Here is a 17,334-nt window from a genome sequence, read left to right as displayed (position 1 = left end):
CCTGCCTGGAGTTTCAAATGGTTCGCTCACACTGAGCAGAGATAATGGTCCTTAGGCTGCTATCCTAAAATGCACGCCACATGTTCTACAGCCAATGGCAGCAAGGATGACTTCTGCCAAGTGGCAAATTACCCCAGGAAGTTGCTGGGCACATTCCTATCAGCAACCCTATGCCCAGGGCTCCACTCACCTGTTGGTGCTGGGCAGTTGATGCGAGGCAGTTGGAGGACCCAAGGAGCCGCTGCAATGGCCGTTGCATGGATGAGTGCAGCCTACGGGAGGCGGTATCTTCAGCAGTGGCACATTGGCAGTTGGCAGGTGTGGGCTCTTGCAAGATCCAGTGGGAGGGGAGTCTGCTCCTGGCTTGGGCACCGGTGTGTGTGGACTGAGGGCTGGCGCAGGGAAGGGGGCCGCCTGCGGTGAGGAGCTCAGGTGGACGTGAGGAGGGGAGCTGAAGGGCCCAGGGTGGGCAGGCATCTGCTTTGTTGGGAGGAGTGCCGGCGGCTGCGAGGGGAGGCCTGTGGGGCTGTTGGGTGGAGCAGTGAGGTCCACATGCCGGTGGTGCTCCGAGGAGTGGAAGGCCTCTCCTGCAGCCAGATGGAAAAGGGAGGGCTATTAGGTCCAATCCTGGACAGCAGACTTTTCACACACTACTACAAGGGGCAAAACATTCCACGGGTGCTAAGCTTCCCCACCATAGAGACCTCTGCACCACAAGGTCCTTGCCCAGAAGTATTGCCCCTCCCATAGGCTCTACGGCCATACACTCAGGCATGCCGCTCAAGCCAACCCAACCTGGTGATCATATTCTCAGCTAGAAGCTTCCCTGCAGCTGTGGTACTTTCCAAAGCACTTTCCAACATACCAGGGCTTGCACCATAACATGCTTCCTCAAAACATGCTTGGGGGTTTGGCCACACGTATGACATGTTTAACATTTTAAACCCACAGCTCTCAGAAGGGGAAAGGGGGGCAACCCTTGCCCTTTGGGGTTGTGCTAAGGTCTCACTCAGGGGCTGGCCCCAAGAGGAGGCAAGATTCCACAGTAGTGAGCCCAGCAATGTGCTGCCACTTTTTGCCCTGCGGATGTGGTCAGCTGGCCTTCCCCAGGCCCCGCCCATACAGACCTGGCGGGGTGGGTCTCCGGCACATGCTCTTGAACTGCTTGGGAAGAGTTTTGCAGAAGTCGAGTGAGGTAGGCAGAGGCGAGCCTGGGGTGCCGCTGGGAGCTGGGGAGAGCGCGTGGCTGTAAGGGCAGGCTTTGAGCCCACCTCCCACAGCAGGGGCCTGGCTGGCACACTCCGGAGGGAGGCCGGGGTGCTTGTCACCTGAAATGGAGTCAGAGATGGAGCTGGCTGCTCTCCAGGCCCCTCACTCACCTCCCCACTTGTGGCACCTCATCTGAGCCATGGAGATTGCAAAAGGCCTCTGGTGGGAAGACCTCAGTAAGCAGGCACCTTCATATAAAGAATTGCTCTCCCTCAGGAGAAGAGCAAGACAGGCTTGTGTATGGCCATCCCTTCTCTGACAAAATGTATTGATATAGGTTGCCAGATGCTAGCACTTCCTCACACAGTTAAGCAATTGCCACGCCCCCTCCCAATGACTACTGGCATAGCCTCCATAAAGAAGCTGTAGGGAGAACCCCACATCTAGAAGGGAGAAGACCATCACTGGCCCAGGGGCAACATGAACTTACCTGGTACAACAGGTGTTCCCCCTAGGGAGCTCCCTTGAGCTGCCCCATTGGCATGCTGGGAGTTCCAGAGCCCCGAGAGCTTGTGTGCAGACAGGAAGGAGCTGGGGTCCCAGTCTCCCGAGTTCCCGTGGCACGAGGATGAAGATGACGAAGACGAAGAGGAGTGGGAGCCTGCCCCGCAGGACTGTGACTTGCAGGCCGTATGCGACAGCGAGACCTGGGAAAAGAACGGGCGGCTCAGACCACAAATCCAATGCAACACGTCTGCTTGGGAGGGTAAGCTCATGGCTGATCTGTGAGGAATAGTAACATTGGACTAACCTTTGCTCCAACCAATTCTTGTCCTGGACCCACCATGGCACTTGCCCAGGAGGACGCAGACTCTCGGTGAGGAGACAGGCTTGTCTAGTCTTACCTCTACTCTCATTCCCTTTCCCACCACCGCAAATGATGACAGTGACAAGAAAGAAAAGAGTCAAGGCCCTGTTGTTGTAGGCAATGCATTCACTCAAGCCAAAGCTGGCAAGTTCCACAGCCTAGAGCTGGGAGCAGTTAGGGTCCCAGAACATAACACAGCCATCCGACAGTGGTCAAGGGTGTGCAGCTTGACCAATCCAGGAAGGCCTTTTATGTAGACTGCTGGCTTCACAGCAGTTAACCCTCCTTGACCCAATAACACCTGTCCCAGAGTGAGTGATGGCGTGCATTCTGGTGGGGTTAAATGCTTACCGCCAGCGCCTGCTCCTGGACTGCCCTCCTTTCTTCCTCTTCCACGCTCTGCCTGCAGCTCTGGCAGATCCACAGCGGCATCTCTCCCAACAGGTTCTGCACCAGCGTCGGTACAAAATCCGGAGGCAGCCGCTCCCCCGGCGATATCAGCCCATTGTGGGATGGCCCTCCCCAATCTTTACGCTCCCGGTGGCACAGCAAGCAGCACGTCTGCACCGACTGGTTGGAGGTGGGCAGCACCTGCAGCAGGGCAAACACACAGAAAGCGAGGGTTGCTTACAGGGAACACGAGCCTGGGGAGCACTGGGCCATGCGCTATGGCGACAGGATATGCTTAGGAAAATCCCCTAATCTGGATTAGGGCAATACCTTTTGTCATGTCATGGCTTTCCCACAGAGCTCTTGCAAACCTGTGGGCAAACCGGCCATCCAGACAGCCAACAGTTGGATGCTCCCAGAAAAGATTTTCTAGTGCTTCCTGCCTAACTCTGCTATTACTACAATACTGTTCACACTAAGCGACCTCAGAACTAAGCACAACAGCAGAGTGGCAGATCCGGGGCAGCAGGAGAGGGAATGAACAGTCTGTGATGGCAGAAGGGTGTGTGTTTCTGTGTGAGAGCCACAAAGGTGCCTGATCTGTATCTCAGTTCTCTCTGTCCCTTTTATTCTCCCACCCGCAGTTGTCCCCCAGCTCACAACTCCTGCCTCAGCACAGGACGCTGCTTCCCCCACCCAATGCTTCCAGCACTATCCCAAGGCCCTGTGGGCCCAGAAGACAGGCAGCCTGCTCCCCCTTGCTCCTGTGCAGCTGAAGACGGAGGAACAGCTGCAACACGTAAGGCAGAAACCTTCTCCTGGCTGCTCCTTTCATTCTTCCCACACAAGGCCTTCAGCTTCCTGTCTGGCTCCGGGGCGGAAGCCAGGCGACAAATCGGCCTCGGCACTGCTTAGAGATGGAGACAGGCATGAAGGGTTAGGGGCAGGGTCGCATTGTTTCCCCACCGACTGAGGAGCCCGGGACAATGGGCCGTGCATCTGACTGCTGCTGCAAAGCAGATGGTCGTTCTCAGACTCAAGGTGAGACAAAGCCCAAAGGGGCAAAGGGTGCAGCATGAGAAGGAGACAGAAGGAGAACCACAATCACGGCAGGAACAGGTGTGCTCGGGGGCAGGGGTGACAGAGGAAAGTGACAAAGGAGTAGTTCCACAGCAGGATGTGGGCTGGCAGCCTCAGAGCATGCCCAGAAAATCAGAAACACCCCTGAGGGGGAGAGTCCAATCAGCAACAACTTGTCAGCGTATGTGAGAGAATATTAATTACCAATCCCATGGCTCTATAGTTTAAGGTGAGGTTCTTTTTCTGCATTCTTTCATCATCAAAACAGAAAATGCTATTCATCAGAATGAAGACAAATTATCTTATCAGGAGGAAATCTGGCACTGGAAATCTAAGAATGCCAATGTGTGATAGCAGTTTAATTGTGTCCTGTTTTTGCACACCCCTTTTCTCAAAACATACCTAGAAATTTCCCCTTTCACGTAAGCGAGAAAACCTAATTGCTGTTTTGGTGAAAGTCTGTTAAGTATTCCTAAAGTTATGACAGTTCAAAGTTCCCATTTTAAATAAACAATTTAACTAAGGGCAAGTATGACAAAATGGATCTGTTGGGCAGACTGAAGTTCCCCTGGTTGAACCTGCTTCCCCAAGGAAAAGGGTTGCTGCCAGAGGGAACAGGTTGGAGCAGTGTGCATTTCTAGCTGCATTGCGTGCGACATTGTGCTGCTGTGCATGTTCAAAAGTGGTGGGCTGCTTGTGCAATGGGCTACTGCATCTGTTTGTGCATGCCTGCATATAGCATACCCTTGCACATGCCTACCCATGGCATGCTCCTGCTTATTCCTGTGTGTGGTGTGTTGCTATGAAACTTTGATTATTACGTGTTCCAGCAGATGTGTGCATGTGTGTGTATATATCAAGAGAAAAGGTGCCACAACTCCATTAGACTGCACTCCTGGGGCTTAGCTCACAGCCCCCACCCCTTCCACTCTGCTGGCAGAAGCCCAGCGGTTCCTTCACCTTTGATCTTCTCTCTCCCACCCACTTTGGATTGCTTTGTAAGTCTTTAGAATTCAGAAGAAGAGCAAAGCAAAAGTGCAAGTCTGATATCCTGATCAGTTTTGATAGCTACTCTGCAGGTTTTGCTTTCAGTTCAACATGTACAGTTTGTACTTTACAGCTTAAGGTAAGCAAATCAAAAGTTTAGGGTTATATCCAACTAAATCATTACATGCATGGAATGACTTCTGCAAGTGCACTGGAACTTCTCTACTCTCCTCCAAATCTGCGCTGGAGAGTTGGAGGGAAGAACCAGAACAGATTTAGGGAGCTGACAGTCGGGGGGGGGGGGATTTCATTGTGTTTACCAAATCTGTTCTGCTTGCACATTGATTTCATGGGGGGGTTCCTGCTACAATACAACCCTTAGAATGTAAAACTATATATCTAACTAAAGACCAGCTTCCCAGCTTCAGAGTTCTCCCAACCGATATAAATAGAGGATTTGGGCTGAAAAACCAAGATAAAATTTGTGTGCACAGACGCTAAGTTGTAAATGGGCACAGCATATAGATCAGACTGTGCCTACCTATGTTTTAGGACTGCAGCTCCCATCAACTTCAGCCAGTCACCGTCCAAAACATCTGGAAGGCATTGGGTTGGCAAAGGCTAAGGTAATACATAGGTTTTTACCGATTCCATGGCAGAGAAGCTAAGGCTGTTGCCTTAACTTACTGTTTCCATGCTTTTTGGTGCCTGAGTGAATTCATAAATGCCTTAACTCTTCTCTTAAATGAGTGTTGTCGTTTTTTAATCCTAGAATATGCACCTATCACCGGCAATCATCAGATGTTGATTTCACCTCCTAAATTAAACACTGCAAGGCAGACAAACATCTCCTTAAAACACACTCATCTTTGTTCCCTAGGCAAGCCTCTTCTCACCACACCTTTGTTCCCTGGAAATCCCTATCAAGGAGCGAGGTTCTCAAAAGGAGGACTGACACAGCAAGAGACAGATTCAGAACACAGGACTCCAAACCTTGTCATGCCTGTTTGGAAATTCCAAACTTTCTGGAACAAATTTCAATATTGTTGATGGAAGAAATAACTCTTTGGGTATAAGAAGTAGCACTCGTTATTTCCACAACTCCTGATGTCACTTAGAGTAAATGCAACCGAAGGTCTTTACTTTCAGCTATCCAACCCACACCGTAATGAAAAATATATCTACTGCTTAAGCAGTATCTATTACCGGGATCCCTGAAATGTATCCATTTCGCCTGTTGCTGCTGCTCCTGGACTTAGCAAACACGTCCCCGAGTTTGTCATAAGCTCCCTACCACCACCACCTCTACTTCACACACCTACAGCAACCCTCACCAGAGCCAGCCCTGCAATGAGGCAGAGAGAGGCAACTGCCTCAGGCGGCAGATACTGTGTGTGCCATGTGGCCCAGAGCTGTGTGTGCCATGTGGCCCATCCTGTTAGCCTGCTGCCCTCAAGTACAGTGGAAGATCCTGTTCATTATTGACTGACTGGTTGGTTGGTTAGTTGGGGGAGGGCACCAGCTGGTCCTCTGCCTCAGGCAGCAAAATGTCTTGAGCCAGCCCTGACCAACACCTATTCCTGCTCCAGCTTCTAGCCACAAGTGCCACAACCATGATAGTTCTACAAACTTAAGTAGGCCTTCCTAAAGAAGCAAGAGCTTCTCTCTCATCCTATCCAGCCTTCATTTTGAGTGCTGAGGTTGAGTTAGGAGGTACTGCCCTCTCATTCCTTGCTTCCTTCTGATCAGTAGTCTACAGGCAAGTGTGTGAGTGCCCCTCCTTTTCCCCCTCTTTTGCCCACTGACGATACTTTACACCCATCCAGCAGTGTCCTCCACCCACTGGCAGAGGAAGAGGAGTGGGGGGGGAGCGCCCCGCCCCCGGCAGTGAAATCACGGCAGGGTGCCATCGTGGCTGCCCCCCTGCCCAGGACGCACACCAGCCCCACCCCCGTCTGCTCTCCACCCTACCCCCGGTGCCAAAGCATGAAGCTCCGCCACTGCCTCCACCCTCATTTTAGTGAACATGCTGCTCTGTCAAAACACACTGGGAGCCTACATGGCCCTGCCCCATCATGTCAATTTAACTCAGGGATGGGGAACTTGTGGCCCTCCAAATAATGTTGCACTCCAACTCTAGAGAGCCACAGATTCCTCACTCCTGAATTCTAAACATTACGCCTCTTCTGAGGTTTTGGATGAGAACATTACCAGCCAAACACTTATCTCTTTGTTTTGTCTTGCGTCTGATCCAGATATGAACTGTCTGGTGCAGATTAATTCTCCTGCAGGGCTATTCCACATAGGAAGTCACTTGCTTAGAAAGAGTCCCCGCATGAAAATTGCACCCTATGTCAAAAATGCATCACCTTGAGCAAATACTGACTCCTGAGTTTCCCCATCGTGGTGGCAGAGGTCGCGTGAAATATATGTAGGTAGAAAGTTCTCTTAAGTATGGGGAACCCAGGCTGTGTGCAGACATACTTCAAAATCAGGGCAAGCTGCTCGTTTCCACATGGCTTGAACCAACCCTTTCGACATGCATTTACCAGTGAATTCAGTTCTGATTCACTACTCCATTTTGACCCCTTCCCCATTTCGGGCAGGCAGCCTGCCTTTTAAAATTTTTTTTCCCAAAAACTGTAGCTTAACTATGTCCGGTCACTTGAATGCTTACTCAGAGCCCAATCTGAATAAAAACAATCAATTCCTTTTTTATTTATTCTATTCATTTTGGGGTTTTTTAAAAAAAGAAAACTGAAGGGTGAATGAAAGAAATGGCAGTGCTATCATAGGAATCAGTCAATCAATCTCCATGGCCAGCTTCTGCAGAAACAGGTTAAGCTGGTCTCCCAGAGATGGATCTTGAAGAGAAGTCTGTATGTAAGGCACAATACGTTAAGAGTCATTCAAAAGTAAAACTCTCAAGCTCTGAGGGAGAAAGCAGGGTCGTGTCCACCAGCCTGCAGCCATCACTGGCTGGACAAATGGCAGGCATTTATAGAGTCACTACACATAGTATGTACACAGGTAGAACTACCTCAGATGAGTGGGAATTCTGAGTCACTCTCTTTTCACCTGTATAGAAGACTTGAGTAGTGGGGCAGGCCACCTTTTGGACACACCAGCAGGGGAGGGGGAGATGTAACCCACATAGCCCTGTGACCCCCCCTCATGCATTCTTTGTATGAATGAGTTGTTTGACCCCCTCCACAGTGAGTGCTCTTTCCCTGCAAGCTCGCCACAAAGGTCACATACATCTGGACACAACCCCAGAATCAAATCGCTGCTCATCTGACTGGACATGTTCTCCAGCAGCCTTGTGCACCTTAGAGATTTGCTGAGGGCAGAAAGGGATAGTGGCATGTTTAAGAACTATGGTCTATGGATCAGACTTCAGATATTTAATCCCTATTTCTTAAGGCATGTGGGAAATGCCACAGTGGTAGATCTTCTTTATTGCTAATAGGAGGTTTGAAAGCTGACCTCGCTGTGACTGACACCACACTCCAGGATATGAATCACTAACAAAAGCCCACTAAGGTCATGCTCATCCTGCAGATCGTAGGCTAAGCAGCATGTGCCCTGCATTGTCAGAGAAGACAAATTTCTTGTTCTGTTAAGCAGTCATCTCTGCTCCTATTCCCCTGAAAAGCTGACTTGTCAGTGCCGATGGCTTGGCTACATCAGAACGGGGTACTTGCTTCCACACTAGACCAGTTCAACCTGGCTAAATGAAGTGATGCCGTATATTTAACTACCATGCACAATTTGCTGTTGGAGGGGCAAATTGGTGGAGGGGACCCTATCACTGAAACCCTGGAAAGCTACTGCAAGTCTCTGTAGACAATACTGAGAGATGAACCAATAGGCCAAGTCAGAAAAAGGCAGTTTCTTATGTTACTAATCACATCAAAGAGTAGGGAAGACAAGATTTACTCATGCTGAAAACAATCACAAACAATTTTATTTATTTTTTACTAATTAGGTTGATCTACAAGTGTCTCTCTTTCAGACCATGCATTAAATGCTATCGCAGCATGCTACTGTTTCAGTCTGATAATGGTATTACCAGGAATACGAGAGGCTAAAGGTGGGGTTCAACTGAGTCTTGCTAGTGGAAGCCTGTGCAAGGACTTCCACTAGCACAATGCCTTTCTCACTTTCCCAAGCCCCAAAATTGGATGGGGGGGGGGTTCAGGAGTGTTACGATTTTCCGACAAGGAGAACCCCCAGTACAGCACACAAGGGGAGGAGAGGAAGGAATCCAGAGAAGGAATCCAGGAATCTTTCCTGCTCCTGCTCCAGACATTTTTGGTCAACAACTACCATGCTGCTGTCCAATATCATATGCAGTACTATATACAAGTATTTAGAAGACCCACTTAGTTCAATGGAGCTTACTCCCATGTACGTGTGCGTAAGATTGCAGCCTCACTAATACTAATCTAGATTTAAAATTTCATCTACAACGTATTAACCTCTAGACCAGCCTTTCTCAACCTTGGGTCGCCATATGTTGTTGGACTACAACTCCCATCATCCCTGACCACTGGTCCTGCTAACCAGGGGTGATGGGAGCTGTAGTCCAACAACATATGGCAACCCAAGGTTGTGAAAGGCTGCTCTAGACCAGTAGTGGAGAACCTCTAGTCTGCAAGCACTAATTAGGCCTGGCAGGGTTTCTAGTTTGGCTTGTGAGGCAGTTTTCCCCAAACCACACCCACCTAACATCATATATGACATCAGTTGTGGGCCAGGTAAAACCTCAACAGCTAATGAACAATCTGGAACTTAAAGGGTGCTCCCAATTGTGCCTTGGTAAGCAAGGCTTGCTGACAGTACTGACCTACGAGTGCCACTGAATTTTTCCATTCGCAGGCATCACTTTGATTCAAACCACACATGGAAATGAACTTCAAAGAGGCTTGCTGTAACCACTGAGCAGCTAATCCGGGCAACGGGGTGAGCTCCTGTTGCTCTGTCCCAGCTCCTGCCAACCTAGTAGCTCGAAAGCACACCAGTGCAAGTAGATAAATAGGTACTGCTGCGGCGGGAAGGTAAACGGTGTTTCTGTGCGCTCTGGTTTCCGTCACGGTGTTCCGTTGCGCCAGAAGCAGTTTAGTCATGCTGGCCACATGACCCGGAAAGCTGTCTGTGGACAAACACCGACTCCCTCAGCCTAAAAGCGAGATGAGCGCCGCAACCCCAGTCACCTATGACTGGACTTAACTGTCCAGGGGTCCTTTACCTTTACATATAGGCAGCTGTATTCACCTATCAAAGCTGGGTCACTGGGTGAGGGAGGTAAAGATCAGGCCTGCCAGCCAAATCTAATTCCCTGCTCCTGCTCCAGATGTTTGAAGCATAATTCCCATCAAACCCCAACCAGAATGACTAATCATCAGGGATGATAGGAGTTGCAGTCCAAAAATCTGGGGGCCACCAGGCTGAGTGAGGCTGCCCAGCAAGATCTTTGACTTAAAGTCCACACACATTACCTCAACCTTTCTGGCAAGAGCTTCTGCAAAAGATTCCAACCCTACCTGCACCATGTGGCACATTAAGGGTTGAGCAACATGATATAGCTACCTTGGAATGACCTGGCCTACTCTGAGGCAGGCCTCCAATTTACAATGTGACAGCTAGAAAAATAACCAGAGTGCAAAGCTACCCACAAACGTTTTTAACAGGGAATCAAGACCGCCCCAAGGGAAGCGATTTTATCAAAACATCACACACCTACAACAACTACAACATCGAGATACCACCATAAAACTTGTTTGGTTTGGGACTGCTAAGTTTTACCTGAACAATGTATGAAAAGGAGATGCCCTCCGCGATAAGGAGAACCACATTTGTAAAGACACACCTTGACTTATTTTTACCAGCTTTAAAGTTAAAACAGAAAAGAAGTATTTCCAAAAATGTTAGGGGAAGGGGAGAAGCACTTTCAGAAAATAGTAACTACAGCAAGGAAAAGTGTTTAAGAGAAAATAATCCACACAATCATTAGTTAACGCATTTCCCCAGAACATACCAAACTAATTGGACCATATAAAAACCAAAGCCCCAACCAGGAAGTGTTGTATTTATAGTTTCAATTCCACCCACTCCTTGGTCATGCATCCAACCAGCAAACAATTACAGTACTGAGCATGCGTAGTAGATCCTCAGGTGCTTTATAAGGGAAACAGACAGACATCTTTTAGGATAATACTGAAGGGAAAGACAGAGGGTGGGTGCTTTCGGGTTGGCTGAATGGTAACACCACTACCACCCTCCCCATAGTTTCAAATTCTAGATGTGTCTGCGATTCCCCTCTGTCTACTATGAGGCTTCTTAACTTTGAAAATGGCTCAAACAAATGTAGTTCTGAGCGTACCCAGACTATAGCATGTTCCAGCCTATGCTATTCTTCCTGCTAACATTCAGGACTATATTAAGCAGGTGAGTCCCTAGAGAATCCTCTTCAGGTAATTGGAGAGTGAGAGTGTGCTGAATAACACAAGTAGTTCTGACTTCTGTTTTTAGATATACATTTCCTATAGGCTTCAAAATTAAATTTTCCTTGTGTGCTCACAGCTAGTAACTGAAATCTTCTTGTACTGTGGTCATCTTGGTTAGTATATTTTTATATTCAGGTGTGCTACCCCAGGGAGCCTTGGTTGACTAGTAAGGGACTCGTTTTCCCAGAGAGGAGGGACTTTCTTGTTGGAAGAGTCACTTGTTCAAGATGAGATACATAAGCTGCATCTCATCTTCCCATTTCTTAAAGCTGGAACTAACTGTGAATCCCCTCCTCACCTGTAGATATCCTGTTAGAAGCTCTCTTTTAAAGTCACTTCTGTGAGTCCAGCGCTGCCCTCTAAGACATATAGATGATTTATTTGCTCTTTGAAAAATGAGGAACTGAAAAGAGGGGTGAGGGCTTATGGTAAACTCCATGATAGAAAGCTATCTGTTTGAATTAGGGCAACAACTTTTAAATCTATAAATCAATTGCCCAAACCTTTAGCCACTTTAATGAAGGGAAAGTTTTAATTGGTAGTGCTGTGATTTAAAAGCAAGTTTGGCATTTGGGTTCCGATGTATAGCAAGGAAATAAATGGTAGGATATTTTGCATGGCGAGGTCTCAAAAAAGCAGTTCTGTTGCAGTTTTAGTAATATGCAAAGTGGTGTAAATGTAAGTTGTTAAACAGCAGACACACCAAATTCATTTTGGTTTAGCTGACAGCTCTAAACAGAACAGTGAAAGAAGTATGAAGTGACTGTAGAAACAGAAGTTAATACTGTACAGCAGATAACCTCCCTACACAATTAATTATTAGATTTTTTAAAAATGTTGTAGCTTTTATTGTGATGTCTTGAAGAGCTCTTGCCTGGAAGCAGAGTATACATTTTCAAAAAACAGGAGCAAAGCCTACCTTCTTATACCACGGAAGAATATATATCTGTTTGGGTCAGAGCAATAGGCACACAGGCAACTGCTGTTATATAATGTCTAAATATTGGGATGGTGGTGGTTGTGTGTTTTTAAAAATCTGACCAACTGACTCTCAAGCTGGTGGGTGGCTTGCTGCTGAAGTAGGTAAGCTTTTTGCCTTTATTTGAGCATAGTGTATGGAATGCCTAAACAGAGGATAAGAGTTAGATGCAGGAAGAAATCCAGCTTGTATTTAACAAATAATATGTCCCAGTCCTGCTGTGGAATATCCAAGCAGTCCAAACACAGATAACAAATCAGCATTCACTGCTTTGTTCCCAATGCCACTATTAAAGTCTCTCCCTTTTTGGCTCTCTGTCCCTAAACTGTTCTCTTGGTACCCTCTCAAAGCAAGGACTAACTTGGGGGTGGGGAGGAAGGAACATCCTATAAAAGCTCCCTTTTGGGAGAATGTTTGTAACCAGTCCATTTCAGCCTTGCCACTGAAATGATAACTAATAAAGCTTACTAGTATCTTGCTGCACACCTTTTTGCAAAAGGACCTCTGAAACAAGTGAGCAATCAACAGATATATTTTTTTAAAAGAGAAATGAATGGGAGTAATGTAAAGACCAAAAGGCTAAGAGGCATGGCCAAACTTGGCCCTCCAGCTGTTTTGGGACTACAACTCCCATCATCCCTAGCTAACAGGACCAGTGGCCAGGGATGATGGGAACTGTAGTCCCAAAACAGCTGGAGGACCAAGTTTGGCCATGCCTGGGCTAAGACCTTGCTATGGAATGTTTAGTGTAGACAGAGAAGATATATTTGTACTAATTCTGAAGGCTGGGTCATTTCTTCCAACCTAGGCTTCAATCCAGAAGTGTGAGAGGCTCCCTTTCAGCTGATATATCAACTGAGGACCTGAGCTGTGCCTTTCAAAACACTCCCACAGCTTTCAGAAGCATCTTGGTATCTGAGCTGCTGATACTTGTACATGCATATCTGAGATAGTCCCCCTTCTAGGAATTCTTGCACCTGACCTGCTCTTTGAAACTGAATTCAGAAAGTAGTTTAGAAGTTTGGCTCTGCCCCAACTCCCTTCCGGTGCATTAAAAGGCTACTGGCTGTGGCCGTTTAATCTGAGAAGAGAAAATGTTGGGCACAATCTCTCAATGCTAAAGAGCAAGTGTGTTCTGACGACTGGGCAGAAGGAGAGACGCATCCATGTATCTTACTCTGCAACTTTGCTACTCGGCTCCTAAGTACACATGGCCTACTGATGTAAGGGAGTTGACCACATGCATATGGGAAGGGAAAGCAGAGGTGTCTACTCTTCTTAACCCTCAGCCTCCTCACCTCAAACTACAACTTCTGGATACATCAGTTTATTGATGTTGTTCTGCATGCAGCACTGGGAGCACTAACTTTTTCCAGTGGTCAGGAGTGTCAGTAAAGATGGCAGTAAGGATTTTGACTTATCCCTGTCACCGCCTCTTAGTTGCTCAGCAGCTAAGTCAGCAGCATGCCATCATCTCATTGCAGCCTAGACAAGCAGAGGTGGCAGCAGAATGGCCTGATCCTTCCTCACACACGCTCCCGAGATGAGCATGCATCAAAACCCTTTCTTGTCCTTGCCAAGGGTATTTACTAGTACAGAGGTTTGCAAACTTTTTTCTCTGGGCCACAAATAATTTTTTACTGATAAGAAATATATTAGAAAACAAAAACAACTAGCAATGCCTGATTTATAACATAGAACACAACTACTTTATAATATGAAAATAAGAAATCTGGAAAGTATATAAAACAATGCAGCTACATATTCCATGGTTTAAAAATTGTGGGTGTTTTTTTTATGCTATACTACACTGAAATGTTTGAACGTTTCTTTGATTGTCCTTGAATCTTCCCACCACACTTGCCATCCTCTCCTGCCACACCCTTTGAGAACCACCACACTAGTACCAAAGTACCAACTATTTTACTAGAAAAAGAGGTGCCTAAACTCACCACAAATGCCTCCCTCATTCTCTTATAATGGCAACGGCACTGTGAGGTGCTGAAACAGAGTTCCGGTGAGTTCGAGCTGAAAAAAAGCGCTGTAAACTACCAAGATATCCTTTTCTACTGAGTGGCAGGAAAGGCAGCTAACTATCCTCTTCCCCGAGCCGCAAACGGGGGACCTGGTGAGGGGATATTTTTCCACAGTCACATAAGTGGGTGGCTACACAAAGGTGACTGCTATGGGCAGGGCTTTTTTTCAGCTGGAACTCACCAGAACCAAATTCCGGCACTTCTTTGATGCATTCTGACAACCTGTCACGGGAGGCCGAGCGCTAGAGGCTGTGGGCGGCACGGCACTCTGTGGTGAGTGTTGATGGAGGCTGCAGGCAGCAAGGCGATTGGTGTGAGAAGTTCAACAACTTTTGATGGTTTCTCCCTTAAAAAAAGCTCAACAAGTTCTGGCACCTCTTTTTCCAGAAAAGAAGCCCTGGGGTCTTTCACTGTTTGCTCTGGCTTCCTGTGTCTTCTGCTACTTCTGGAGAATAATAATAATAATAATGATAATAACAACAACAACAACAACAATAATAATAATAATATTTTGTTATTTTTACCCCACCCATCTGGCTGTGTTTCCCCAGCCACTCTGGGCGGTATCACAGCGGCTCCCAACAGAATATTAAAAACACAATAAAACTTCAAACATTAAAAACTTCCCTAAACAGGGCTGCCTTCAGATGCCTTCCAGTATTCAGATAGTTGTTTATTTCCTTGACACCTGATGGGAGGGCATTCCACAGGGCAGGCACCACTACTGAGAAGGCGCTCTGCCTGGTTTCCTGTAACCTCACTTCTCGCAGTGAGGGAACTGTCAGAAGGCCCTCGGAGTCCAGGCTGAATGATGGGGGTGGAGACTCTCCTTCAGATATACTGGGCCAAGGCCATTTAGGGCTTTAAAGGTCAGCACCAACACTTTGAGAAGGATTGTATCTCAGTTGTAGAGCTTTTGTTTACATGCAGAAGGTCCCTGATTCAATCATTGACATTTCCAGGTAGGACTGGAAGTGTCTGCTGTCTGCAACCCAACCCTGAAGAACTGAGCCATCAGTATGGACAATGGGACAATGGGCTGGGCGGGACAATGGTCTGCTTCTGTATACAGCACCTTCCTGAGCTCCTAGATATCTAATTGCAAGATCACCTAGAATCCTGTCAAAGCAGAACTGGAGCACCAGCAGCTTCCTAACACTAGGAAGGGAAGAGTAAGTGTGTCGCCTTCATGGCGTAACTTCTGCAAAACAAAATGTCACAATGTGAAGCCTTTGAACATTCTGTGTACTTGCTCTTCTAGTGTTGGAGCCACTGGGTCTGCAATGCTAGAGAGCAAAAGGACACATCCAGCTCCCAGCAGGTGGCTTTGTGTTAAGCACAGCACTGTGTCGATCCTGTGCAATATGCTATGGCTAGCAAGCAGTTGGCCATTTGGGTGTTCACCAAGAGGCAGTTGCTAACTGCAAGACTGACTTAGTGTGACAGCTGCTGAAAAGAAACATACAAAAATAACTGCAGTTAATGCACCCCCGGATCATGGCCCTGGGTAGCAAGACTGCAACTGGTACTTGAATCTGGGGAGAAGGAGGTTTGTTAGGTAGTTTTGAGGGTTTGCATTCTCAAACTCTGTCTGGCTACCCCAACCTCAGGACGGGCAGGACAGGATCTGGTTTGGTACAATGGGAAATGAAGCCAGGAGATGGATAAAGACAACTCCATAGTTTTCCAGAAATTGCCGTGAGCCTCTAGGTAGTCTACTGCTAATAAAAACCAGCAGCAAAAAGACAACATTAAACAATACACTTGGATTATTGTGGCAATCTTTCGTGGCATCATAGAATCTAACCGCTGACAGTTGTGACTGAGAAGTGCAAAAAGTCAACATCAAAGGCAGGGAAGATCTTAATGCACTCTGTATAGTCAAGCTAAAGAAATCTGGCTGCTGTGCTAAGCAACACCAACTTATGGACAAGTACGTCAGCATGCCTGCCCAGCCTTAAGTGTTTGTGGCAAGTCTAAATCTCACTTTGTGAACCTGAGGCGTTACTACTAGCAGTCTGTCTCGCAAAACTTGTACAATACTAGCTCTGGTGTGCTGCCTGGCAGCATCCCTGTCGCTTTTGCTTGGAGGACTAACTTTCTTTTTAATTACTTTAATTAGACTATTGTAAGTTAGCCTCCATGCAGCTCCCGAACAAGTGCTGTGAAGGTCAGCTCCACTAGTACATTCCTAATTGCTTAGAAATGAGTGGACAAGAGAAACTTGCCTCATTGTATTGAAGTGCGGCTGTTGGTTTAACTGCAGGCTCCAGGCTCCATTGCCTTGAAAAGCTATATAAAAGAGAGATGATCACTAGGTACTGTTTTTCTTAGTGTGGTAGTGGAAGCAGACACACCTGTGGATTCTTCTTGCCACACTGCTTTTTAAGGCATAGCAGATCTGTCCCATTTGGTGTATATGGCAACCATTGCCTTCCAGTTTGCTGCTGGCCAGTTTCCAGCTTGCTGCAGAATCCTGCAAACTGTAAAGGAGAGTGTGTGCACGTGTACAGCTGCATACGCCCAATTCATATGCACATACTTGAAGTTTTAGCTGAGCTGCAGGGACCAACAGAGAGAACAGAAAAGCTATCCTAAAATCTCCCTAGAGCTATCCTGAAAAGTTTACATGTAGCTAGTTGCCCTGTCCCTTTTGCAGAACACTTGTAGCATCCTAAAGTAACAGGCTGCCTACTGTTTATCTTCTCCAATTCCCCACATTTCTGCTTTGCTCCAAGCATTAGACTCTGATTAGAAGAATAAGCACTTGCTAGAGTAAATGAAACAATGTAAATTCGCTTAAACACCTGAAAGCACAAAGTAAAAGCTAGATGATATTCCTAACAAAACTTGCTAGGATAATATCCAATTGGAACTATTTATGTACCCTCATTTAATGCTTGGAACAAAGGCTCTGTGATTCAGGCAGGGCAAGGACAGCATAGGCACAAATCTATGCTAATGCGCTCAGCACCTCGGCCTTCTCTTTCTGCGGCTTAGGTTAACCTGCAGTAGAGCTACACATACCAGAAAGCTCTTCTGGAGTTTCCATCAAGGTTTCCCATATCAGCCGACTGAAGCTTCGTGGCTGGATATGTGAGATATAGTTAAGAAGCAGAAAGTATGGAACTTTTGATTCAGTGATTCTCTTCTCCCCAACCCATGTCTTAACTAGAGGCAAGTGGCTTTGTGGAACAGTAACTCCTCTCAGAATTCAGGTGCTGCTGCTTTTTGTTCATTTATCAACAATGCTTTCTGATTTATTTGCAATACATA

At 47.0% G+C, this 17,334-nt stretch overlaps 1 protein-coding gene across 3 annotated transcripts in view; it reads right to left on the bottom strand.

Moving 5' to 3' along the window:
- FAM193B (family with sequence similarity 193 member B) overlaps positions 1 to 17,334 on the bottom strand; it is a 30,181-nt gene that overhangs the window by 8,846 nt on the left and 4,001 nt on the right. Inside the window, exons 2-5 of one of the 3 annotated variants that reach the window (XM_028718486.2) lie at positions 2,429 to 2,668; positions 1,700 to 1,916; positions 1,128 to 1,328; positions 191 to 587 (exon numbers count right to left, since the gene is read on the bottom strand). In XM_028718486.2, the coding sequence (XP_028574319.2) occupies positions 191 to 587; positions 1,128 to 1,328; positions 1,700 to 1,916; positions 2,429 to 2,668 (1,055 nt within the window). Of the gene's footprint in view, positions 1 to 190; positions 588 to 1,127; positions 1,329 to 1,699; positions 1,917 to 2,020; positions 2,358 to 2,428; positions 2,669 to 17,334 lie in introns of those variants that run through there. The other 2 variants (XM_077924669.1, XM_028718487.2) reach the window with 2 other exon arrangements.

This window comes from Podarcis muralis, chromosome 2 (genome assembly GCF_964188315.1).
Source record: "Podarcis muralis chromosome 2, rPodMur119.hap1.1, whole genome shotgun sequence".
In the NCBI taxonomy this organism is placed as follows: Eukaryota; Metazoa; Chordata; class Lepidosauria; order Squamata; family Lacertidae; genus Podarcis; species Podarcis muralis.
The sequence above is the reverse complement of the archived record's forward strand: the minus strand, read 5'-3'. Positions and strand labels throughout refer to the sequence as shown.